This window comes from Prunus mume, linkage group LG3 (genome assembly GCF_029339155.1).
Source record: "Prunus mume cultivar Tortuosa linkage group LG3, ASM2933915v1, whole genome shotgun sequence".
Taxonomy (NCBI): domain Eukaryota; kingdom Viridiplantae; phylum Streptophyta; class Magnoliopsida; order Rosales; family Rosaceae; genus Prunus; species Prunus mume.
The window spans coordinates 24,123,869-24,149,790 of record NC_142700.1 but is presented as its reverse complement, the minus strand read 5'-3'; the positions used below and the strand labels follow the sequence as shown (position 1 = coordinate 24,149,790).

General features: G+C 38.0%; 2 protein-coding genes across 4 annotated transcripts; both read left to right on the top strand.

Annotated features, from left to right (window-relative positions):
- Nucleotides 1-487: 487 nt before the first annotated feature.
- Nucleotides 488-4,309, top strand: LOC148919177 (uncharacterized). Its single transcript, XM_089049299.1, has 4 exons — nt 488-789; nt 1,298-1,428; nt 3,252-3,356; nt 3,615-4,309. The coding sequence occupies exons 1-4, from the start codon at nt 712-714 to the stop codon at nt 4,036-4,038; spliced, it is 738 nt and encodes a 245-aa protein (XP_088905425.1). The 5' UTR covers nt 488-711; the 3' UTR covers nt 4,039-4,309.
- Nucleotides 4,310-9,321: 5,012 nt separating this feature from the next.
- On the top strand, nt 9,322-11,544 carry LOC148919176 (uncharacterized). Of its 3 annotated transcripts, none has more exons than XM_089048888.1 (2): nt 9,322-9,678; nt 9,751-11,544. In XM_089048888.1, exon 2 carries the CDS (start codon nt 9,797-9,799, stop codon nt 11,168-11,170), a length of 1,374 nt encoding a protein of 457 aa, XP_088905014.1. In that variant the 5' UTR covers nt 9,322-9,678; nt 9,751-9,796; the 3' UTR covers nt 11,171-11,544. The 3 variants fall into 3 exon arrangements, with proteins under 3 accessions (XP_088905014.1, XP_088905015.1, XP_088905016.1); XM_089048889.1 differs by having other exon boundaries at nt 9,326-9,678; nt 9,888-11,495; XM_089048890.1 differs by having other exon boundaries at nt 9,326-9,678; nt 9,815-11,495.
- The last annotated feature ends 14,378 nt before the right edge of the window (nt 11,545-25,922 follow it).

The window sequence follows — 25,922 nt, the reverse complement described above, 5'->3', positions numbered from 1 at the left end:
GAAATTTAGCCATACACTATTCTATAAAACATTAATATTTTAGAAGACTAACTTTATAGTCGTGAACTATATTTAGCCTTATGACTAGAGATGACCTTTGGATTTCTTTTCTATATTGATACCAGAGAATTTAGCTAGTATTGGTCATTCACTTTTACACGGAATCCAACGGTTGTGAAGCCGCGTGCACCGATGGAGCGGAAGACTGAAGAATTTTCTTTCACAGTAGAAGGAATATTACAAGAATATATTATCTAGAGAAAAAAAGAGTTGGAAAAATGTAGCCGAAAGGCCACGTGTCGAAATATTACACCCCCACATCTCACCACAAGCCCAACTGTCAGCTAACCTTATACACCACCACAAGTCCACAGTCCCAAAACGTCGGAATATTGAAATTCAATTATTTATTTATTTTTAAAAATAAATAAAAAACAAATTCTATTTATGTCATCCACAACCCTCTCCCTCTCTTTCTTCCTAGGGCTTTCATCCCCAAACGAGGCTCTCTCTCTCTCTCTCTCCCTTTTCTCTGTAGTATTATTGACTATGTAGGATAGAAGAATCAGAATAATTCTCCAGCATCTGCATATTATATAGATATATATTTATATAAATAATATTATTACGTATATAAATTTTCTTCAGTTTTTCAGGCAGCATATAATTTAAGCTAGATCACTTAGAACATTTTCATCAATTCTAATCACCATGACTTCAGTCATCAACATGGACGGTCAGGATCAGCTACTCAGCGATCTTAACAATTTATCCACGCAGCAACATCAGGTGCTTCTTCTCTCCTGTGTTCTTTCTTCTTGTTCTTCCATCGGACCAGATCTAGTTCATTTTTTTGATCGATTTATTTATTTTTCTGCGGTTTTTTTAATCGTAACCCTGTGATTGTTTACCGGGAAACTGAGGTCAAAGAAAATTTTGTTGGGGGTGAATTGGACTTTCGGGAATTTCTCTCTTTCTGTGTTTTCCTGCATTTTCCACGCTGCCAAATGCCACAATTTTGACTGTGTCAAATTCTGGGTTTGATATCTTGGCTGTGAAGCAATTGAAATCCAATATTGAATACTTGGGTTCCTTGTTTTACTTTTCTACGCGTTTTCTCAGCAACCAAACATCACAAAACCATAAAATCACATTCGTTTTGAAATATTTGAATTGGATATTTGGGTAATTATAGAAGGTTAGTATATGATTCCATGCTCTGATGCGAACTGTTTGCTTTCATTGGAGTTTTGGGTTTTCATTAAATTTGTTAAATTGGGGATTTAAAAATTTTCAGGGGGAAATGCAGAGCAACACAGACAACGTTGAAAAGAGATGTGGGAATCATGGTGGGGTGTGTGCAATATGCTTGGATGAGATTGTGCTTCAAGAAACTGCTCTTGTAAAAGGTTGCGAGCATGCCTACTGGTTTGTCTTATCAGTCTCTTTTCTATTTAAATCTTGCGTTTCCTAAATTCAAAGTATTGGTCTGCTGCTTTTCGCTCGGTATCATAGTTGTGGTTTATGCATTTGGTGCTATAACTGTTCTGTGTATCTGTAATGATGCTTTGGTCTTTTACTCATTTGGTGTGCCTTTGTACAACTTCTCTGGTTTCAATAGCCTCTTTGGCTATATGCCTCTCCTTTGATTTGGTTATCTAAAAACGGCCACCTTTTGTTTTTTCTGGGGTAGGCTGACCAGGCTTCTAAAATTTCATAGTTTGGTGGTTGTTGTAAACATTTTATATAATAATTCATAGCCTCAAATGGTCTGATAATTCATTGTCTCATCAAGAATTGTGAGCAATGTCGTCAAAGGCTGTGATCTGAACACTTGTTTCCTGAGATAAGGCAACTTAACTGGCTAGCATCTCTTGTACTGATGCGAAGGCGAAAAATCCTCAGTTGTTTAAGGTGCACATGCAACAGCAATACGAGTTTGTGGGTTAATGTATGAAAAGCCAGAAGCTACCAACCTATTATGTTTTTTTAAAGTTCCAAACTCAGTGGGTTTTATTTGTAAATTTGCAATATTTTTTTCGGGTAAAATCCATGAGAAGCTACCAACCTATTCTGTTTTTTAAGTTTCTGAATAAAATGTTAGGGACTTGTTCTCATGTTCTGAACGGCTTTTATCCTTCTATTGACACATTTGCTCATTTTTCTTTTGTTTTAAGGATGACATATTTCTTATATGCTAATGTGCGCACATTGTGCTGCACTGTTCGGGAGTAACTAGATAAATTCCATTGCTTCTTTATTGCATTTTGAGAGCATAGTCTAAAAGAGAGGTATGCCTGTCCCATGCTACTTTATCAATTTAATCTGGAGACTGTTTTTATCTGCAGTTGAGACATTATAAAGCATGCATTATTCTTTCTAGGTGGTAGTTGATGATATTGAGAATGAGTGCTCATTTGAGCAGTCAATCTTACAATTTACGTCAACCATCAAGTTTTCTGACCTTTCCTTTTTGTCCAAGGACTGAGTACCCTAGGTTCTCTATTTCCCCTGATTTGATAAGTTTTTCTTATCCACAACACGTGTTAAGTTATGAAATCAATTCTCCCTTATTTCTCCTTTTCTGATTACTATTTCCACTTGATTTCCCTTTATCATTAGGTTATTAATGTTGCATCTGTGAAGTCAAACGTTATTAGTGTTTATTGGTGTCTATTTGATATAAATATCATGAGGTTTATCAAATTTCATTATCAAAGATTGACTATAGATGATATCATGGGTGTTTTTAGTATGTAGAATATTATTTTTGACAATATATACAATGGATATGTGACTCATATAAAGATTCTTTATATTGTATTTCCTGTGGGTTACACAGTTAAAGTAACTACTCCTCAATGTAGACTTGATTGGTAGTGTTGTAAAAATTAAGGGGTCTAGAAACACAAGTTCATCAGATTTTCTGACAATTGTGGTATGGGCAAACTAGACAGTAGGTGAACCTATATGTGCATGGGGAGCAAGGCCTGTTCACAAATCAAACATAATTAGCTTCACCCTTGTTGATTTTATTGAAACTATTTATATGCGCATCATGGGTGTTGTGCTGGACTCTCTGTTGTTTGCTGCAAAGACATAGCATTAGTTTTAGCTCGACTATACTCTTTCTGAGTTATCGCATGAAAAATAAAATAGAATGAAAGCCTGACACACCCTTTACTTTTTATTTGTTATAAGCAACGGCATTGGCTGTGGTATTCATGATTTTTCATTTTCGTTATGTGCAGTGCAACCTGCATTCTTCGTTGGGTGACATACAGCCAAAAACCCACCTGCCCTCAATGCAAACATCCATTTGAGTTCCTGAATGTCCATCGTTCACTTGATGGCAGGTATTTGAAGTCCTCTTGTTTCGCTTTATGTGCATATTTAGAAAGGGAGAAACATGGTTATGACTTATGAGAATACCTCCCAGTGGGAGATGGGGAAGACATTTTGCATGTAAGAGTTATTTTGAGTAATTAGTTAGGGAATCACATAATACTTTCAAGGAGATGCTATTTTTTCAGTAATTGGTTGACATGCCTAAGGAAAGAAAGCATATATATGTTGTATTAACGCACTACCTTCGCATTTTTATGCTTTGACAGCATACATGACTACATGTTCGAGGAGAGTGTGTGCTTACTTCTTAGAGCAAAATGGTTTGAGCCTCTGATTGTGGAGGAACGTGAAGATGTGTATGATGACCCTGATGATTATTATTACCCCTATGAGGACGAAGAGGATGATGATCTGGATGAAGCTTACTTCAGCAGTTCATCGAGTATCCGAATCGGTAATCGAAGGTGGGGAGATAATGGATATGTGAGAGGTGGGCGTCAAGAAGCAAGGCCTGTTCACAGATCAAACATAGAGGACTCGGGTGCTAGTTCGTCCCGTGAGCCTAGGAAGAAAGAGGCCGCAATGGATAAAACTGGGAGACGTGCGAAGCGGGCACTTAAACGCGAAGCTGCTGATAAGGCTGCAGCAGCAAAACATCAGCAGCATTTGGCAAGGTTGGGCCGGAAGTAATTCCCTTTGTGCAACTGCGTTATATGGCAGATATTGAAACCCTCCCACCCCATCTCCTGTACAGTAATTCCATGACCTTTTTTTCTTTTGGGTTAAGACTGTATTTGCCGTAACTATGTGAAATAATGTACCATCAAAGGGAAGGAAAAAGGAAAAAAAGAGAAAAAAAAAAAAAATAGAGACGCTGTGAAATAATGACTGACTGGTCTCTGTATTCTTAAAAATTGTTCAGATTACATTTAACCAAAACAGAAAAGAAAAGTTTCAGTTTCACGGTCTCTCGTTCTGCTTCTTTGCAAATCAAGTTTCGATTGTTTTGCTGTTACGCATTCCAAATTGTCTAACAAGCGTGTCGTGACAGCCCTGGGTTTACAATCTTTAATACATTGAAGAGGATAGATCTTGAGGGTACTTGATAGTTAATTTGACCGTGGAATTTATATAATTTTTTATTTCAGATTGAGTTATTTACAATAACACCCCTTGAGTTTTTCGGTATTACACGAATACCCTTTAAGTTTTAAAATTATTTTCACAAAACACTTTTCTTTGATTTTCATTCAAATGATTTTATGTAGGGTAATTTTCAGTTCACTACCATGAAGTTGTCCTTGTTTTAGGGTCTGATACAACAGGTTTGTTTCGTCTCAGTTGCATCCAATACAACAGATTTGTTTTGTCTTAGTTACATCTATAACGTTTAATTCCATATCAATTTCATACCTTCATTAGTTAATCCGTCAGGATCTCCGTTAAAAACTGATGTAGAATCATCAAGTAGGTCTCAGTTGCATCCAATACAACAGATTTGTTTTGTCTCAGTTGCATCTATAACGTTTAATTCCATATCAATTTCATACATTCATTAGTTAATCCGTCAGGACCTCCGTTAAAAACTGATGTAGAATCATCAAGTGGGCACCGTAATAAATGATTCCTGCAAAACACTGACGTGGCTACTGATCCCCCCTCTCAGTCCATGTCGTCCATGTCCGGGTCTTCTCAGTCGGAAAGGGAAATGACAGTGAATTACGACTATGGGTTGAGGGCGAAGAGATTCACTTCGTAGACTGGTAGGAGGAATTTTAACCATGTTTCATGTAAAATTGATGTGGCTCTTATGTGTTTTTGGGTGAAAGGGAATAATTTGGACTCTGTTTGTAGATACGTGATTGATGCTCCTTCTAGGTGTGGTATGATGCAGAGGACTCCCCACGTACAAAGAAGTTGATAGGTGGGCTGCGGATTCAAAAAATGGATGCTGAGATGCTACAACTTCGTGCAAGGGAGAGGAAGCTCTGGTTCTTTTTAGTTGTGTCTTGGATGCTGGTTGTTGCTTTGATGATGAAAGGGAAATAGGTCTCTTAACCATTTCTAAAATATACCATATCCAAAATCCATCTGTAAATCAGTCTAACCAGAATATACCCTATCCACTACTAAGCAAAATATCCAACTTTAACCAAAACACCATCAAACTAGTTTCCCTCAAAATACCCTATTCAATCTCAACATCAGTCTAAATCATTCATTCAAAGTAGCCTTCCTCTTCCTGCCATGACCCTTCTTTGAATCAGCTCTTGGGTTGGTTTGGGATGACTGAATTGGTTGTGGAGCTCTTGAAGTAGTTGCTTGGGACAAAACAGTTGACTGAGATGGTGGTGGAGATGTGGAAGTAGTTTGTTGTGGAGCTCTTGAAGTAGGTGCTTGTGGTGGTGCAATCACTACCTGCATGTAAAGAACAATTTTGGTTAGTTATTTATGTGGCAGCCTATTAAAACCCTAAACCACACTATTAATAAAATAAAATAAAAATTGAAAAAACAGGAAAAAGAAAACAAGAAGACTGTAGCAGTTTCTTCCCCTATCGGCAATCTGCCTACCTTGCACTGCCGCCCCTTGGCTGCAGTCCCCTTCCAATAATATCAACATCAAACATAACCTTCTTTCGTTAGTGGGTTGTCGTCATAGGAGATTTTGAAGATTTTTGTTTCATGTTTGATGGGTTTGCACTGATTTTCAAGATTTCTGGGTTTTCTAAGTACGTTTGACTTTTTACTAAGAATGGGAGGCACGGAAAGGCCGGGTGGGTGGCGAGGGAGGAGGGAAGACAACTGGGTGGCGAGGGAGATGCAAAAACAGCTAGGTGGCGTCGATAGCACAGGGAAGACGAGGGAGAGGAGTTAGGGTAATTAATGTTGAAGGGTAAACTTGTAAGACAAAGTCCAGGTGTAAATTCTTTTTAATTTTCTTTTCAAAAAGGATACATGGTAGATCTTGAATAGGAATATCACCAACTGACGTGGTGATACCGTATAATTATATAATTTCTCCGAAGTTGGATGGGGGAGAAAGGAAGAGAGTGCAGAGAGAGGGATAGAGAGACAGTGGGGGAGTGGGAGGCATAAGGGGAAAGAAAAGCCACGTAATTCTTGAATAATCTAATATATGAAACTGGTTAACCTATAATTTTTGGATTTACTTTCTTTTCTTTTTCTTAATTGTTTAATTTTTAAATTTATATTAATTAAGAAAACAAAAAAATGACTAAACACTTAAAAGGACCAATTTGCCCCTCACTTTACAGAAAAAAGTAACAAAAGTTACCCCAGGACTTTCTTTACAAACGAAAGTGGAATTGAGGGACCGTGGAAGCCATTTTGAAAGTTGAGGTGAAAAAAAGAAACCAAAAAATAGCCAGTTGTCCCAATTTTTTTTTTTATAGTTTAATTGTTTGTTATTTATGAGCTGGTTGACAATTCAATTGGGTTTTCTGTTGGAATTTAGGTGTTCAAGGGCTTTTTAATAATTAATTTGGGCCCTATTTATGGGCTTATATGTGAGACTCCCTATAAGGATTACATTTTGCGTTGGTTTTCATAATATTATTGCTGTGCTTTTGTGCAGATACTTGTGCAGATGCTTTGTAAAGATATCAAAGCATTCTACATGAGGCTCAATGATGATTCTGAGACAGTGGCAGCCGCTGTTCTAACTATCTTTGAGTTCCTGCTCCACACTCTGTTGTGTACTTTAACATTTTGCATCTCTTAATTTGCAGGTGCACACGCACGTTTATGTTTTAATTTTTCATTTCCAGGTGGGAGAGTTGATAGGGGGAGGCCAAAGGGAAGAGCGTTTCGATGATCTCCACAACAGGTACACATGACTTTACAGTCAATATATTGTCCCAACTACTGACAATAACAAAGGAATGTGATCTAATGCGGGATATATGGATAATACATGACATGTATTGATTGTATGAAGCATTTTGGAGAGGGGACTGCCTGTTGAGCCATATCAGCGGTACCTTGACTTGCCACGCTTTGAGACTGTCAAACATAGTGATTTTGGTTTAGGCTTAATACAAATGTATTTCATAATTAAAATAAATAAGAGTTTTACGTCTAAGACTAATTGACTATATATAGTCTATTTTGTATATAAACTAATATGCACAAAATTCATTTTACACAATTAGTTTACTAAAATTCATATCAAATATGAACAAATTCCATGTCAATTACACAATTAGTTTATGAAAATTCATATGAAATCATCCATTAATCTAACCAAAATCAATACCAATTAATCTAACCAAAATTACATGTGATTTGGAGGTCACGAGATAAAAGTACATGTGGTTGCGAGTTCGGGGTAATTTTCGGTGAATTATTGGAATACATATGAATTTTAAAGCATTTTTGAAGTTGGTCTAGTTAAAATTTGACATATATCCTTGCTAGTGGCCATTTTGAAAAGGAATTAAAGTTGAGAAGCACGGGATTGTGACTACAACCATTCTGAGTAGTCTTTTCGTCGACTCTGTTCTGCAACTTCAAAATTCTTCAAAAGCTTCTAAAATTCTTTACTTTGGATGTGGAGCTTCAATTGACAAATCGTTTTCTCCTACATAATCATGATATTGAGCCCAATAACCTAAGGTAAATATTCAAGGTCTCACACAACAACAACAAAAAATCTTGTTTGAGGCATTTAATCGAACGCTTGGTAGGAATAAGCAGAGGGGCAAATTCTAGTATCTTCAATTCATTTTTCGGTGAGGCTTGCGCCTCTGTGGGTCTACCAGATGTTGCTTTATTGCATTTTGTGGCAGCGGACTTAGGGCCTCTTCGGTAATGTTTTAAGGGGTTGTTTTCATTTTCAGAGAACAAAAATAAGGCAAAAACACTTTCAGTGGCTCAAAAACAGAAAACATTGAGAATGTTTTCATTTTAACAAGTTCATGTGTACTTGTAGAAAACAGAAAAAAGTTGTTTTCATTCTCATCGGAAACGTTTTCATAAAAATAACTCACATATTATTAATTCAAATTATACTACTAGACACATTTTCATTGTTTTTGTTTTCTGAAGATGTTTTCTAATTAATCTACAAGGCGCATTTTCATTTCCTAAAAATGCAATTTGTTTTCTTGTTTTCGTTCTTTGAAAATATTATAAGAAAACATTATCCGAAATGTTACTGAACGGGCCTTAGTCTCCAGACTGCATGAAAATGGCCACCGGTTTTAAATCACACAATCAGTCACTAAGTTCAACATCATTGGCTTTAGTTCTTCCATTGGTTGGAGGCCTGGCCTTACATCATGTGGAACATGTACGTCCACATAGACCAATCATTCAAAATAGCAGCTTATTTGGACAAATATAACTTCATTTTCAACAATGTGAAGTCAAGTTATTAAGGAACACAAAAATCTTCGGAGCAAGTGGTGAGAAATAAATGCTCAAATTGAATGCCACTAATAAGCTGGAGCTGCCAGATTATGGCTTGTCTGTTCCTTCAAATTTGAAATGCACCACAGGTCCGTCACTGTGCATGATTGATTTCTGATTATTGACGAGACCACATGTGTCAACACACAGAAATTATCCGTCAGTGCTAATGGTTGAACATGGCAAAATCCATGTCTGAGTGTTTTTTGAGTGCTTTCCTCTTCATTCATGCTCATATCAACAATAGAGATTTATAATTTATAGAGCAGGGCCAAAGGGGATTATTTCCAAATCATGACATGTATCTGTACCACATTGTGGTATGGGATTGTTGAGACATTTTCTTGCCACAGGGGAGAGAGAGAGAGAGAGAGAGAGAGAGAGAGAGATGGTCTAATAACTTTGGAGAGCATCTCAGTGTGAGAAAGGTAGGGAGATTGATAATGAACATGGGGCCAAGTGGGGGCCTCCAATTCCCTGAGTGGAGCAAGTTATACATTAGAAGTGGAAGCTGTAATGCCAAGCAAAGCAACCCTTTCAAAAATCACTATCCTTCACCCACCCCCAAAAGAAAGTGCATGAGGAAAAAGTGGTTAAAAAACAACCATAACATCATCAATTTTTTCTTCGATTTACATTCTTCTCTTTATTCCCACCTACTATCATACCCACCACTAAGCAACCTCCACAATTCCACAGTAACTCTCTCTCTCTCTCTCTGAAGGCTCAATTGGCACAACCTTTTTCTTGTGAAAAATGCTTTGCTTAATTTATAGATTGATCCTTTAAAACTTCTTCTAGAACCCACAGATTTGCAGAAATATGGTTGCAGAAGCAGGCCTCCAATGTATTGTTATTAGTCAATCTGCTATCTGAGAAAACTACAGCTTCTGCATAGGTGTGCTCTCTCTCTCTCTCTCTCTCTCTCTCTCTCTCTCTCATTAAACCTCTTACATTGCTTACCAAACAGAAAATATTAGAATATCCTCAAGGGGAAGAAGCTATATTCTGATCTGATGGAATCATTCAATCAGACAACTGGGTTCCGGTACAACCTGAATTCGAACACAATAGGTGATGTAAATGGTGATTCTGATCACTTTTCAGGGATTCTTGAAATCTATGCTCATCATGCTAGGAACATTCACAACATATGCATCTATGAAAATCAAGATGTCTATGCAAAATTTTCTCTCACTTACAATCCAGATGAGACCCTCTCAACTAGGATCATCAATGGAGGTGGCAAGAACCCCGAATTCAACGAAAACTTGAGGATGAAAATCACTCAACTTGATGCTGTCCTCAAATGTGAGATTTGGATGCTTAGCAGGGCCAGAAACTACATGGAAGACCAGCTTTTGGGATTCACTTTGGTCCCAATTTCACATGTGATTGGCAAAGGAAAGGTAACTCAAGATTATAGTCTGTCTTCCACTGATCTCTTCCATTCCCCAGCTGGAACTGTCAAATTGAGTCTTTCTCTCAACACATCTTTGCCTATTAAACCCTCCACCAGTTCGTTATCCGAATCATCTGCTAACTCATCCATAACTTCAGAAGTTGTGTTGCTTGATCGAAAAGTATCAGAAGTGGTATTAGACCCGGTTGAGTATTCGAGGATCGAATTCCCGGATATCGATGTAGTAAATGAGAGTCAGCAAATGGTGTCTGAGTATTTTAACTTGACAAGGCATGGCTGTGCTTGGAGACCTGGTTCCCAAGGACTTGGCTCGTTTCTTCATCTCGGTGCATCTCCTCAGCCTGCTGCTGATCATGACTATGAAATGACTGTGAGTTCAAATGTGGGAATCCAGGGTGAACCTGTTTCTCCTAATGGGAGTGGGAGCATCCACAACTCTGGCTTCTTAAGTTCCACCACAACAAGCTTGAGTGATGATCGAAACTCCGCTGATTCAATCGAGAAAAAGAATCGTGTGACTGCTGAGACGTCGAATTCTATCAACACTTGTGTCACCACAGGAGCAGCTAATCAAGGTTCTGCTGCTTGTCCAGACACTCCAACCTCAAGAAAGGGAAGAGAAGCTGTAGACACAAAGGATGCAAATTTCTCAGGAAAGGAAGAGGAGAGCAGCAAGGAAAAGACGGTTGGTTCTGGTCAATATGGTCAGGTGTTTTCGGCTCCACTCGGGAACATCAACATGGAGGCCGCCGAGCAGTCTGCAATGCAGCAACAAATAGTGGACATGTACATGAGAAGCATGCAACAGTTTACTGAGTCTTTGGCAAAGATGAAGCTCCCAATGGATCTTGATAAAGCGGAATGTGAAGACCGTGGCGAAGTGATTCCTAACCATAACAACAATTTAGAACTTGATAAGAAGAAGGATGGATCGAGGGTGTTCTACGGTAGCCGAGCCTTCTTCTGACTGCTAATTGAGATGCTGCAGGGGTTGAGGGCATAAATTTATTTAGCAGGACAACATCGAGTTTAATCCATTCAAAACTGATTTTCATAGGCAGCAATATTACATTTGATGAGATATTTGGCTTCATTTTAGTCATGTTTAACTTGTTTCCCTGGCTGATGTATGTGAATAATTTTCTCTTCAAATTCAGATGCAGTTGTTGCCTTAACTACAACAAACAACACCAGATGTTAATCATCTGTAAAGCAGAAGCAGTCATGGTGATGGTAATGTAATTTTTAATTTGGTTACTTAAAAAGAAAAAAGAAAAAGTGATTTTCGTTTGTGTTCTGCTGCTTCTGCTTTTGAATGAACATCATTTGGTGGTTTGTAAACCTTGGCTCTAATCAGGACCATTTGAGGTTTTCCATTGGGATCATGTTCTTCTCCCAATTAACTCTATTTAGGGCCTTTTAAAGTTTCTGGATTTCTCTGTTTTAAGGTGCAAACAAAATAAAATATTTTGTCTTCTGAAGCTATTTTCAGAATGACATAGCAACTGGGTTCCCACATTTCATTTATCCAAGCCTTAACTTTGACCCACTACATCTTCAAGACAATTATTTCTCCACTATACGGGTGGTCTGAAGGAAATAGTGTCCCTAGAATGCAAGGTCCCAAACTTCATCTCTATTCATTTGACTGGACTGAGTGCACTCCAAGATATGAAGCACCAACTTTACGAAATTAAATTAGATCTAATTCTAGAATGTAAAAAATGAGGTATGGTGGAGAAAGATGACAGCACAAATGAAGAGCAAGAGGAAGAGAAAATAATATAACACGAAGGATGCCTTGTAAACCGTTTTCAGAAAAAAAAAAAAAAAAAAGAAGAAGAAGAAAAGAATTTACAAATTGAAGATATGAGAATACGTCTGATAGTTTAGTTCGAAAATTATTTAAGAGAACAAAGACAGTTAAAATGTGTCTATACATAAAAACCCCCAAAGTATCATACGTAATAGGGTTAAGTACATAAAAAACCCCCCAAGTATTATGTCTTTTCTAATTTCATACATCATTTATCAACTATTTATGAACTCATACACAAACTCCTATAAACTCTACATTTGACCTATCCCATCATACATTGAAAAAACCTCAAAATTACAAAAAAGATGATGCCATTATGCCAAATTTAACTATTCATTTTTTTAAAAAAACCTAATTTTACAATAATGTAATTAAAAAATATCAAAATTATACATAATGTCACTCATTCTAAGGCAAGAACACTATGCCACATGTCCACCACCGACAATCCCCCTCCCGGCCAGCCAACCACTCTGGTCATTCGTCGCCCGCCAGCCATCACTAATCACCAATTAAGTTACCCTCAACCTAAAAAAAAAGGAAATTTAGTGTGCTTGAAGAGACTTAAACCTTGACCCTCAAAGGAAGGTAGCCTCATTCACAAACCACTACACCAACCTTGTTTTGTGATATTTTGTTAGTTACGCAATATTTATTGTCAATGGTTTTTATTTTATAAAACAAAATTATTTCAACATCGATACATGCAAAATTTGTACCAAATCCCTCATGCTTAGCTCTAGAGTTATACAAAACAAAATAGTGTAGATATCAATAATGTAAACAAAAACAAAAACTGTAAATAACAATAGAAATTGCAAATAAAAACAAAAACTGTAACAAAAAAAACATAGGCTGTAACAAAAACAAAAACCACTTCTATAGAAATATAAACTACAATGCATTGTGTATTTTAATAACAATGATCAATCTACAATCTAACAAAAATATAACTATAATAGTAACAAAACAAAACAAAACTGCACTAAACAAAAATTGTGGACCATGTTAGGAGAGGGGGAATCGGACTGAAGACCACCTAGAACATAAAATAGGTTGCAAATTTTTTTTTTTCTGCATTGCAGTTGAAAGAAACATGCATCTAATGCTTAGGAAATAAACTTTGCCCACAACATATACAACAAAAACATTCTAAATGGCGGATTCATTTTGTTTATACTAGTTGAGGTAAACCTTTTTCATTTTAAACTAAGTATCTTCGACTAGTCTCTTTGAACACAAATAGAAAAGGAAAAAGGGAATAGATCTTTACCCTTGATGACCTTTTCTTGATTTCTCAAGAATGAACACCTTTGTTGGAAAGATATTTTGTTTATCTTGATTTTGACTCCTTCACCTTAAGGCTCCAAGATTGGAGTCCTATATCTCACCACACCAAATGCTCCTAGAGATGAAGAGAAGGCAATCAAGAAGTATGGATGCTAGTCTACTTCTTGATTGGACCAATTTTTGGTTTATGGAAGATGAGATACAAAGATGATCACTCATTAACCAAAGTAGGAAGCCAAAAATCCTAGCTAGGTTTTCTCTAACACTTATCTTATATAGAACAACACAAAAGATAATTGGGTGGCTATTTGGGGCTCCATTTGGTCCATGGGTCATGTCATCTTATGCCACTTGTCCCTTAGGCGCAATAGCCTATTGGGTTATTTTGTCCCTTTCCTTTTAAATCATATTTAAAAGCCCAATCCAATATTTCTATATGTCAATATTAATTCCATAATTAATATTTTAATATAATTTAACTGTTAAATTATAATTATAGTCTTACTTAATTGACCCGGTCAAACTATTTGACTTTAGTCAATTGCTCCGGTCAACATGTTGACTTTTGACATTTGATTATCAACCATTGATTTGTGTCTCCTTATTTCATTTCTCCTCATTTGTACTTCTAATCACATTCTTTGGGTGTGTAGATCCATAGGTTCCCTTTAACAAGATAATGGGTTGACTCAACTTCTCAGAGACGATGAGACGATATACGAATTAAATTTCACAATTTAATTCTTCCTATTAATAAAGGTTAATTGAAACCTACAAGCACCTACACACATATCGATTTGTCTCCACACTTAATGACTTGAGACCTTGTCATTCCCTACATATAGAGACGATACTGTGTGTACTGGTTTTTGCGGAATATTGACGCCCAATCAATATTCTTATGACCAGGAACATATTCAAGATTTAGGGATGATGAGAAGTCTCCATGTATGCAATCTCATTACATAGCTCTCATATCCACTTGTTTGTTCCTTGGACTATGGTTGTTCTACATATTGAAAGATAACATATGATGATTTAATGTATAAAATAACCTTTCTTGCCCGTTGATAACATAATATGTCTTTTATCAAAGATGTCCTTTAACTCTAACTATTACATAATTAGTTGGCTTTAAGGGCATATTTCTAACAACATTTTCCGTTTTCTGCGATGCAGTTTCTATTGTTTGCAATGTAGTTTTCAAAAAAGAAGAATATTTTGTGTCATTGAAGATTGCCTTTCGTCTCCGAGAACTTGATTTCGTGTCAATGATCAATCTAAAATCTAATAAATCCCTTATGATTAGCTCTAGAGTTATACAATGATCAATCTAAAATATAATAAATCCCTCATTTTCTGTTTTCTGCATTGCAGTTTATGTTTTCTACATTGTAGTTTCCGTTTTCTGCATTGCAGTTTTTGGAATTACAACATAACGTATCACACAATGTATATAAATATAAAATTGATAACAATGCCATTTCTCACACCAAAAAAATACCACCCAAACACCAAACAATTACTCTACACACTCATAACAACCTGCCAGCACATGCACATTGCTAATGATCACACCGTTCATTCAATGATATACAAACCTAGCAACTCTTTTTTTTGTAATTTTACGAGAATTCTAAAACAATATATGATAAGTGTATATATACTTACTATGTAAAAAACAATAATTCAATGAGAAAGTTGGGGCATGAAGGGCACTAACCTGGGCTAATCAATTATAATTACCAACTCATTTACACAACTAAAATGGCATCTTTGACATATTTCTTCTCAGTGCTAAATTGCGTCAAGGAGAAAAAAAGAGAGAAAGCATGAATCTATTAAGGCCATATCCTAATGCCCTTAGGCAAATTTTAGAAAGAGACAGGACCATCAGGCAGACAACAATGCAATATCTATTATCATCAAAATAATGCCACCATGTTTTCAGCTGAAGAGAAGCTATCACTCTAATACATTCATAAACGAACTCAAAACACAACAACGTAACCACAGTTCAGATCTCAAAATTGAACAAAAAAATATCAAGGAAAGTTCATTTCCAAGTAATTCAATCCCATAACATCAAAACCAGACCACACCAAATTAAAAACCAGCACAATAATTAGCATAGATTCTGAATTTGTCACATCTCGAGATTTGCTCCGCCATAGCACGATATTGTCCACTTTGGGGGCCCCCTCTGCCCTCACAGTTTTGTTTTAGGAACTTATGAACACTTCCCAGTGGGTTATCCATCGTGGGATTGCTCTAGCCCTAACTCGCTTAACTTCGGAGTTCCCATGACTTCGAAGTCAGTGAGCTCTAAAAAGGTCTCGTGCTAGATGGAGGTGGGTATGTACATATAAGGCACATCACCCCCTCTCTGTTGGTCAATGTGGGATGTTACAGAATTACTATAGGAAACGAAGATCTGTTAGGCCCAGTCATTGAAATTGCAGGAAGAGCCTTTGAGCTTTGCGAATCTACCTACGTTGATCCTCTAATTGCTTCTCGAGCGACCGAAAATAGCCTTCTTTGCCAGCAATCGTGACGCAGGATAAGTCATGGTAATCATCGATTGCTTCTTTGCCAGAAAATGACGGAAGATGCCTTCTCCACAAGAAAACACCTTCCTCTAGCGCTTTGTAGTGACTTTCTTAGCCATGGTCGTTGTTGGTATGAATATGGTCATTAAAATCGTTGGTGGTGGTTGCAACCTCATGGTCTTCGTTTAGGATTGAATCAAAGGTGGAGCGTGATTTGGCTCCCATATAAAATACAAAAGGTAAAAACGTTATTTCAAATGCAAATTAAACAAACCTAAAGAGCACATGCGTATGCCCAATTGGCTTTTAACAACATAAAATTTATAACTCATCCACCAGATCCAAAACAAAACTAGGTAATGTCTCATATGCTAATTACTAAAGTTTTTTTATTTTTATCACTATACACTAATTTTTCTTAAAAAGAATAATGAAAAAAATCTTTTGAAATGATTAAAAAATAAGAATTAAATTCACAAAATTTTAAAAATTAAATTGAATTCTTTTTTTGAGCTTTGCTATTGACACTTGCTTGAGCGACTATGACAATACTTGCTATCCACGTGTATCATCAAATGAGTTCCCAATGCTAGGGATTAAAGTAGTTTTAAAATTACTTTTTTTTTTCTCTACTAGGAAATTTCAAAGGCCAACCTCATTAAATGCTACAACTGCTCACTCTTCTTGTTACCCTTTCTACCCATTATTATGTATTGATTTTCATTTTTACCCCTCAACATGTGTTGTCATTCTTTCTTGTTGGAATTATGATTTTAAGCCAATCATGTTATGTAACTTTATGTATATTTCATGTATTACTTGTATAGTTACTTTAAATGGGCAAACATGTTGATACAAGAAAGGGTCTCATTATCGTTATTGTTATAACATGAAAATTGCCTATTATTTTTCCCATTTTGGAGAAAAATAATATTATGGTGTAGAATGATTACAGGTATATTATCAAGTATCATTGGATTAAAAATATTGGTTTTAAGTGTGTTTAAAAGTAATTTGGACAAAAATGTCCTTGTGTGATTTATTATGATTTTATTAAGAATCTTTATTGAAGTTAGAAAATTGTGATTCTTGGCTAGAAACATATAACTTGAGCTCATGAGCTTGTAGGAAAAAAAGGTTTGAAAATTGGAGTTGCACGAAGAAGTTACGTGCGTTTGAAGTTTTAAGGCCCATATCACAATTTTGAAATTACTAAACAAACCTAGAATCTAGAGTTTATTTTTCAAATAAGTCCCGACTCCTTTACCAGATTCGAGACCTAATAACTTGTCAATTTTTCGACGAATGAACTCGATGTTTTTAAGCAATTCCAGCTGGACAAGTTGGGGCTTATTGCTCTCCATGAGCACGACCTACCCCTGAGATCAAATCCAACATCGGGCCACCACAGGCAACATAACGATGCCATGAAGTTTTAGGGCGACCGAGATTTTCGTGGTTGTTTTAGGCCGTTTCTGATGAAATTTCACATCGACCCAGGTATGAAAGTTGCTCCTCTCATTCTGATCTTCAATTTGGCATAGGTTGTGACAGTGTGCTCGTATTCATGAGATTCAATCGTTTGACCGATGATCGGAGTTTCACATATTTGGATCGTTTGATCGGAGATAATCAAACTATTGGATTGTCTCCAACTTCTAGTATCTTGTTATTGGTATTTCATAGGTCCCATATCAATTATTCTAGGGTTACATTAATTGATAGTCGATTGCTTGTGCGATTTACCAAGATTCAACTATTGGACGTGGCCAAATTATTAGGAAGTGTTTTGATGATGTTTTTGTCCTATTGGAACTTCAAATTGGAAGTTGTGGACATGATTCAAATCTCAGGTGAGGTGTCGTCTTGAGAGCCGTGTATCTCGAATTACATGCCAGTGCGCGTTAGCCTAGTTTGAGCGGTTAGCTCAATTAGTATTCAACTTTTAGATCTGCGGGCCCCGAATTTCCCGAACCGAGGCAACCTGCGGAGACCGCATCACACCTACGCCGGGTTCACTCCTTAAATCTATGTCCTCGTTTACGAGAGAGGATTAAGGCACGACTTTCTGCGAAATTTGTGAGTTTCCCAATATATTAAACATTTCCCAAAATTTCTACCTGCATAAAACACATTTATAACCCAACGTCGCATGCACAATATAATCTCATGCAATTTACACAAATGGCCTCCGGCCTTCAAATGATTCTAGCAAAACTGCCCTTACAAAGTTTTTAAAATAACTTAATACATCAAACATGCATATAACAAATTCAAAATCTATTCATGCACACTTTCACTCAATTAGTCCACAGGACAAACCTCAATTCAACCAAGTTTCGGGACCAACAACAAGGTCCAAACCAATCTCAATAAGACCACCTAAGTGGGGTCTAATCTGTGGCTGCACCTAGTAACCCGGTGCATTACCCTACTAAGGGATCAAGCCACACGTAGCTCTTTCGTATCTATCCTGGCTCCTAATATCAAATAAACCATTACAGCCATACAAATTCATACATTCTAGGATTTGTCCATCACAACACACCAAACACAATCACAATATCACCCCTCATACGACGGGACCTTTGCCTCGTATGAACTGTCAACACTGTTGGCTAATCCAAAGGCGCGTGCGACCTCAACTTGGGCACGACTACATTCTCACCACACACAATCATATCTCCTCATCGTCGGGGCCTTGCCACGTTGTGCGCCGGCTAATCCAAAGGCGCGTGCGACCTCAACTCTTGGGCACAGCTACATTCTCACCACCTCACACAATCATATCTCCTCATCGTCGGGGCCTTGCGCCACGTGTGGTGCATCAACTGCCGGCTAATCCAAAGCGCGTGCGACCTCTGCAGTGCTACATTCTCACCACCTTCACACAATCATATCTCCCCTCATCGTCGGGACCACCCGACACGTGTAGATGCATCAACTCTGTTGGCTAATCCAAAGCGCGTGCGACCTCACACTTATTCACTTTGGCACAGCTACATTCTCACTAGCCATCATATTCACTTTGGCTTTGGCTACATTCTCACCAGCCACACGGGTTTAAAGGCCTCAACATGATCACAATATACGTGCATTAGGGTAGTGCGTATAGCACTGTAAACTACCATTCGATCGCTTTATTTACCTTTATACATCCACACAATTAAATATATAAAATATAAATTCTACTCCTATACAAACCTCAACCCTGGTATAGCATCTGATAATTTCGCAATTTAAATCATATAATAATATTCTAAATTCGCATATAAACCATTTAACTCAACAACGCTCAAGACCTGTCACTAAGGTCATTCTAACCCTCCTGGGATAGCGAACTACAAAGAAAGTCTCGCGGTCAACCCAGGGTCAAACTACCCAAACTTGGTCAAACAGGCCCGCGGGGCCACGACCTCAAATTATGATCCGAGTTCCTATAGGTTCTACAAAGTCTAGTACACACGTCTTGCAAGTTTGGTCCAGATCGGACGGTCGGATCGCTCACGATCGCATGATCGGACGGTCACTAAAACCCTAACCCTAGGGTTGGCATTTCCGGAGTATCCGGGACTCCATTTTACGATCCGTCGAATCCTACATGATCCTAGTAATACCTAGATCAACATATTATAACTTCAGGACCATCCAACGGTCCAAACCTAGCGAACCCAAAATACGCGATATGCGATATCCGTTCTGAACTCTAACGGTATCCAAAATGATATCCGAGCACACCTACGCGCTCGTGACATCGAGAGGATCACATTGGGACAAAAATCGGATGATCTACACTCAAAATTGATGCAATCCTACCCAACCATCAGCTAGATCATGAAAAATAGGTAGGAATCCATACCTCAATCACGAGCGGTGGCGGAGGAGGAGATCAGCCGGCGAAGTTTGGCGAAACCGCCAAAAACCTGCATTTTCCGGCGGAGCGGTGGCGATGTCGGGAGGCAGTCTTGACGGTGGGCCGAGGTTCTTTTGACCGGTCCGTCCCTTTGCCATGGCGGTGGCCGGAGTTTGAGAGAGAGAGAGGCTGCCGTCGGAGAGAGAGAGACGCGAGGAGAGAGAGAGAGAGAGAGAGAAAGCGCGGGGCAATTCTTTTTAACCAAAAATCCATTTTCCAAATATTTACGATTATGCCACTGAGCTTCATTTGATTATATCTCTCTCGTTACAACTCGATTCGAGCCCACTACGTGTCTACGGACTCATCTCACCGTGCTCTACGCAACGGTACAACCGGAATTCCCAAATTCCTTCCGGATAAGAAAATAACTAAAATACCCCTATCCCACGGGTAATTTCTCAATTCCACTTAAATAAATTAAAACATGGGATAAATTTGGGGTCGGGGTGTTACAGATACTAAGTTGATTTATATAGTTTCCTTAGGTGAAATGATTCGTAGATTGTTCACTTGGGGTTCGGTTTTCAGACTTGTTCAGTAATTTTGGATCAAAAGAATAGCCAAGACAAAAAGTGAGTACAATAATGTGTTTTCAAAGAAAATCGCATATATTATATAATATTATGACTTGAAATTGGAGAATGTTAATGGTTTTGAAATTATCTATGGTTTAATAAAATAAATTATTTGATTTGAAACATATGAACTTGTTAGTCAAAGAATTTTAAGAAAGTAAAACCTATTTTATGTTTTAAACGGTTTTAATGATTTGAGAATTGATGGTGCTCAACAATGTGAAAGTATGCTGTGAATGCATTGGTGGAATTAATCTTAGAATGGCCACTCAGAAAATTATGTTTTTGGTCTTAAGTAACAAGAAAATAAGTTTATGGATTTAAGGAACCAATAAGTTTGTAGTTTCAAAGCTACATTTTTTTTAAGTTTATAAATGGGTGAATTGTAAAATTGTTTTGTGCCAAACTTTGCACTAGGCTATAGTTTGGATGTGGTCACCAAATTTCAGCCAAGTCACGTGGTCTCAACTCAAAGCTAAGTCAAGGAGACCAAATTCTAGCCAAGTCAGGTGGTCTCAATTCCAGCCAAGTCACGTGGTCCCAATCTCAAACCAAGTCAAGTGGGACTCAACTTCACAAGATCTAGCCAGATAAAAGAAATTGTTATCTATAAATGCCAATAAATAAATGAAGGAATAAGTAGTCTTGGTTTGGAATAGATAACTAGCTACATAAATCCAAGGTTTTCGGTTGTCTTACTAGCCACCTACGAGACCCAAAAACAACTGGGTCGGGAGATGGTTTCAGACAGACTTTGTTGCGACAATATTTAGCTTTCAAAGCAACTCTTCCAACTAGATTCTTCAAGTATAATAGTCAAATTGGGACCTCTTCTCTAATGACCTCTGTTGGTCTTGGTCAAAAATCTCACTAGCTAAGTTGGAGATGGCTAACAAGTGGCGGACGTGGTTTTTTCGTCAAAAGGCCTCGCAATTGGCCTCAAATGCAGCTGAAGGATCGAAATCCCAATGAAGAAGGTTGTTGAAATTATCAACATAAAGTCTTGGCTGATTTGGGTTAAAGTCCCTTGAGATTGACCATGGTTTGGGGCAAAGAAGGAAGGCTTCTGTAGGTTTCTATTCTTTTGGATACTTTGGCTTACAAAGTCTACACCAAGTACTCTGAATGGACCCATGCTATATGAATAAAGAACCATCAATTTTGGATATGAATTTATATATATAGGGTGCGTGTTTGACAATCCAAAGTGAGCTGGATTGGTCAGAAAGCCGTTTTGAATTCCAAGACCATCGAGATCAAATACACAAGCATACTTCTTGTCTTTCACTTTTCTATCTATAGTCTAGAACTGTTCTTCGCTTTTATTAGTGTAAGTTTAATTTCTTGTATTTTCCGTTACGTTGTTTTAAGATTCAAGTTTATTGCTTTACTTTTAATTGTTATCAAATTTTCTTTAAGTTTAATTTAATTTTAAATTGCTTTATTTTATTGCCTTTATCATTTTTATCATTCTTATTTCATTCTTCGTTTAGTTTACGTTTATCCATTGCTTTGATTTACTTTACCGCACTTTAATTCTTGTCTTTTTTTTTTTTTTTTTTGTTGAGAAACAGATCATAACATTTCATTAAGGAAAAAACATAACATCATTAGTGAGAATGGGAGACAACCAATTAGGTCCATCTTCCATCCATACTATAAGGTCCGAAATAGAAAGAGCAAACCGTGCAAGGCTATGAGCAGCTCGATTACAAGTACGAGGTCGAAACTGACCGAAACAACTATGAAAAGAATTAGCTAAAACCTGAATTTCATTTACTAAGACTCCTTCATAGCCCAAATCTACATCACATTGGAAAGCCATCCGTATTGCTGCTTGTGCATCTGACTCTAGGTAAATATGTTTCAATCCCAAATCCCTAGCAAGTTGTAGTCCAAATCTGATTGCGAATAATTCAATAACATTGGGGGTAAACATGCCACACACTGGTTTGGCTGCTGCTGCAATCAACTCTCAACGTTCATCTCTAATAACAACTCCCAGCCCTCTAACACTATCGTTTGTCTTTAGAGCCCCGTCCACATTAATTTTAACGAACTGAGCAGGAGGCCTCTCCCAATTCACCACCTGGTTGCTTCCGTCTTGAGTTGAGCCTGAAGATGTGCAATTCGCTTGATAGAATTCTTCTGCCATCTCCTACATGTGTTGGTAACTTTGGAAAAGATTGGGCTTACAACCTTGAAACAATTGAGTATTTCTTCCATTCCACACATTCCAACAAATATACCCAAAGTGTCTAAGTTCCTTATCAGTCAAGACAGTCAAGATATAGCGAAATAGATTGAGAAAACATCCATGATAAGCTGAGTTACATGAATCTTGAAGAGCTGAAAACTGCCATACCTCACGGGCTGCAGGACAATCCCATAAAGCATGTAGAACCGTTTCCGGTGCTTGGTGACACTGAAAGCAAATAGGATTAGATACTACTCGCTTCAAAAAAAGATTTTGTCGACATGGTAGAATCTCATGCATACATCTCCATAGAAAAACTTTGACTTTATTAGTCACTTGCAACCGCCATGATCTCAACCAAATGTTCTCAAAGTTGCTGTTAGATGCACCCACCTCTCCATCTTCACGATCTCGAATTGCACAAGCAAGCCAATACCCACTTCGTACTGTGTAGCAACCTTTTTTCTCATAGTGCTAGACCAACCTGTCATTATTCCGTAATACATAACCCATTGGTATACTGAGCACTGCATTTGCTTCATGTTTCCAGAAACTAGCATTAACAAGCTCACGATCCCAATGTCTTGAATCATTGATCAAATCACAAACTCGGGTGTTTAGGGGCAATCGTGGAGGAGTGGTGATTCTAAAGAGATGAGGTAGTGGCACCCATTTGTCATCATAAATAGAAATTAACAGGCCATTACCAACACGCCAACGCAGTCCTGCCATTAATAGTTCTACGCCCACAACAAGGATCTCCATACGAAAGAAGGATACACCCTAACATCTGCATCCAAAACAGAGCCACCAGGAAAATAGCGAGCCTCAAGATGCACACACAAAGAATTGATTCATAAAGACCCTCGGACTGTTTAGCTAAGAGAGCTTGGTTAAAATCTTCAATGTTCTGAAAACCCAATCCGCCAAGCTTCTTTGAGCGGCATAAAAATTCCCATCTTCTCCAGTGAATTCCGTTCTCCCTATTACTCTTTCCCCACCAATACTTTGCAAATATGGAATGAAGCTCTTTGACAACAGACTTAGGCATTCTAAAGCAGCTCATGGAATAGGTGGGGACACTTGAGCCACAGACTTAATTAGAATTTCCTTGCGGCATTAGATAAAATTTTTTCCTTCCAACCTTGAACCTTCTACTTGACCCGCTCTCTGAATAAGAAATAAAGAACACCGATTCCTCCCAACCACCGTTGGCAAAGGTATCGCTAGTGGCAAGCCACAATAGGAACTTGCAGTATGTTCCTTGCTGCATCAATAATTTCTGTTACATTTGAGTTAAAAGACACCGCATGATTTGGCAAGATTTATCTTGACCCGAAGCTTGTTCGTAGGTAGCAAAAATTCCTTTAACCTCTTCAAACACTTCCCTTTTGGCCTCTAGGAAAATCAGGGAGTCATCTGCAAAGAAAAGATGAGACACTGGTAGGGCTTCACCTGCCACTTTCACTCCTCGATCGTCCCAATTGCTCGAGCTTGTTGAATGAGACCTGTAAATCCCTGTGCACAAATTAAAAAAATATACGGGGATAAAGGGCATCCTTGTCTAATACCTCGATGCGGGACAATATGTCCAAGGGGATTTCCTTGCCATAGCACCAGAAGGAGGACTGTAGTAATGCAATCCATGATTCGAGTTATCCAGCTTTCCGCAAAACCTAAACGGTGCATCATTGCCTCCACACAACACCATCCCACCCTGTCGTATGCTTTTGCCATATCCAATTTTAGAGCCATTTTAGCACCGTTCACTTCCATTGGCCCTTTTATATGGTGAACCACCTTAAAAGCAGCCATGACATTATCAATAATATGTCTTCCCGGAACAAAAGCACTCTGTGACTCAGAAATTACCTCCGGTAAAACCATCTTCAAGCGATTAGCAAAAGCCTTAGCAACCAACTTGTAAAGGACTGTACACAAGCTGATGGGCCGAAAATCGGTGACTCGACTAGGTTGGGTTATTTTCGGGATCAAAGCAATTAAGGTGTGATTAAAATCTCGCACACTACCTTCCCCATTTAAAATTCGTAAACAAGCATCACGGACATTTGAATCACCCACTATATGCGATGGCGTTGATAAAATAAGGCGGGCATCCCGTCAATTCCGGGGGCCTTGGTTGGATACATCGACCAAGGGCTTGCTCCAACTCCAAACGATTAAAAGGACATAGAAGGATTTCGTTCATATTTGTTGTAACACAAGGAGTTATAGCTGCTAGAACCCGTTCCATATCTTGACCACCTATCTGAGTGAAGAGACCATTAAAATAGTTGCAAAACATGGACCCAATATTATCACTATCTGACTACCACACATTACTCTCATCGAAGAGCCCTCGAATGGTATTATTTCTCCCCCGGGATTTAGCCTTCTCGTGGAAAAACCTGGTATTTCGATCACCTTTTTAAGCCAAGTGACCCGAGAACATTGATTCCACATTGTCTCCTCTCTCCTTGAGGTTGTTTATTTCTCTCTCAACTCTCGCTCATGCGAGACACCCACACTTGTTCATACTTCCCATTCTGCAGTGTGCGTAATTCAAAGCATGGGCAATTCGCAGCTTTCTTTTGAATATTACCAAAGTGTTGGTGGTTCCATGTGGTCAAAGAGTCAGCATAGTGAACAACACTAATCGTAACACTACTACCGAGCCCCCTTATATCCTTCCATACCTCCTTAACCACCTCTTCACAACTAGCCTCTTAGACCCATATTTGTTCAAACTGGAATCTGCGTGCGTTCTTCTTTCCTTGTTGCTGAGGCAAATTAGTGGATACATTAAGAAGGATAGGTTTGTGATCCGATCCCGTAGTGTCTAGATGTTGGATCAGCAAATCAGGAAATCGGTTAAGAAGATCTGCATTAGCCAAACCTCTATCCAAACGAACCTCTGTCATGATACTTTCATTTCTTCTCCCTGCCCATGTGAAGGGGTAGCCCTTAAAAGGAAGAGAAATTAAAGAACAGTCACGTATTGCATTTTTGAATTGTGTCATTTGTCCAATTGGTCTCTCCCTGCAACCCCTTTGTTCTTCCGCTAATAGAACTTCATTGAAATCACCCAATACCAACCATGGTCCATTAACCCTGTGGTGCAGTCTTCGTAGCAACTCCCAAGAATGTTTTCTCTTGTCTTTAAGTTTAATCGCATCTTTTAATTTAATTTACATCATTATCATTAAATATCAAAAATACGAAAATACCCATACGAAACCTAACCATCCTCGACCTGAGGAAGTGAAAGAACCTAAGCAAAGAGGAGGTTCCTTGCTTGGCTGATCAATCCGCTGGTTAGAAGTCAGAAGCGTGAATACACAACAATCCAACTTTTTCCATTCTCAATCCAAGA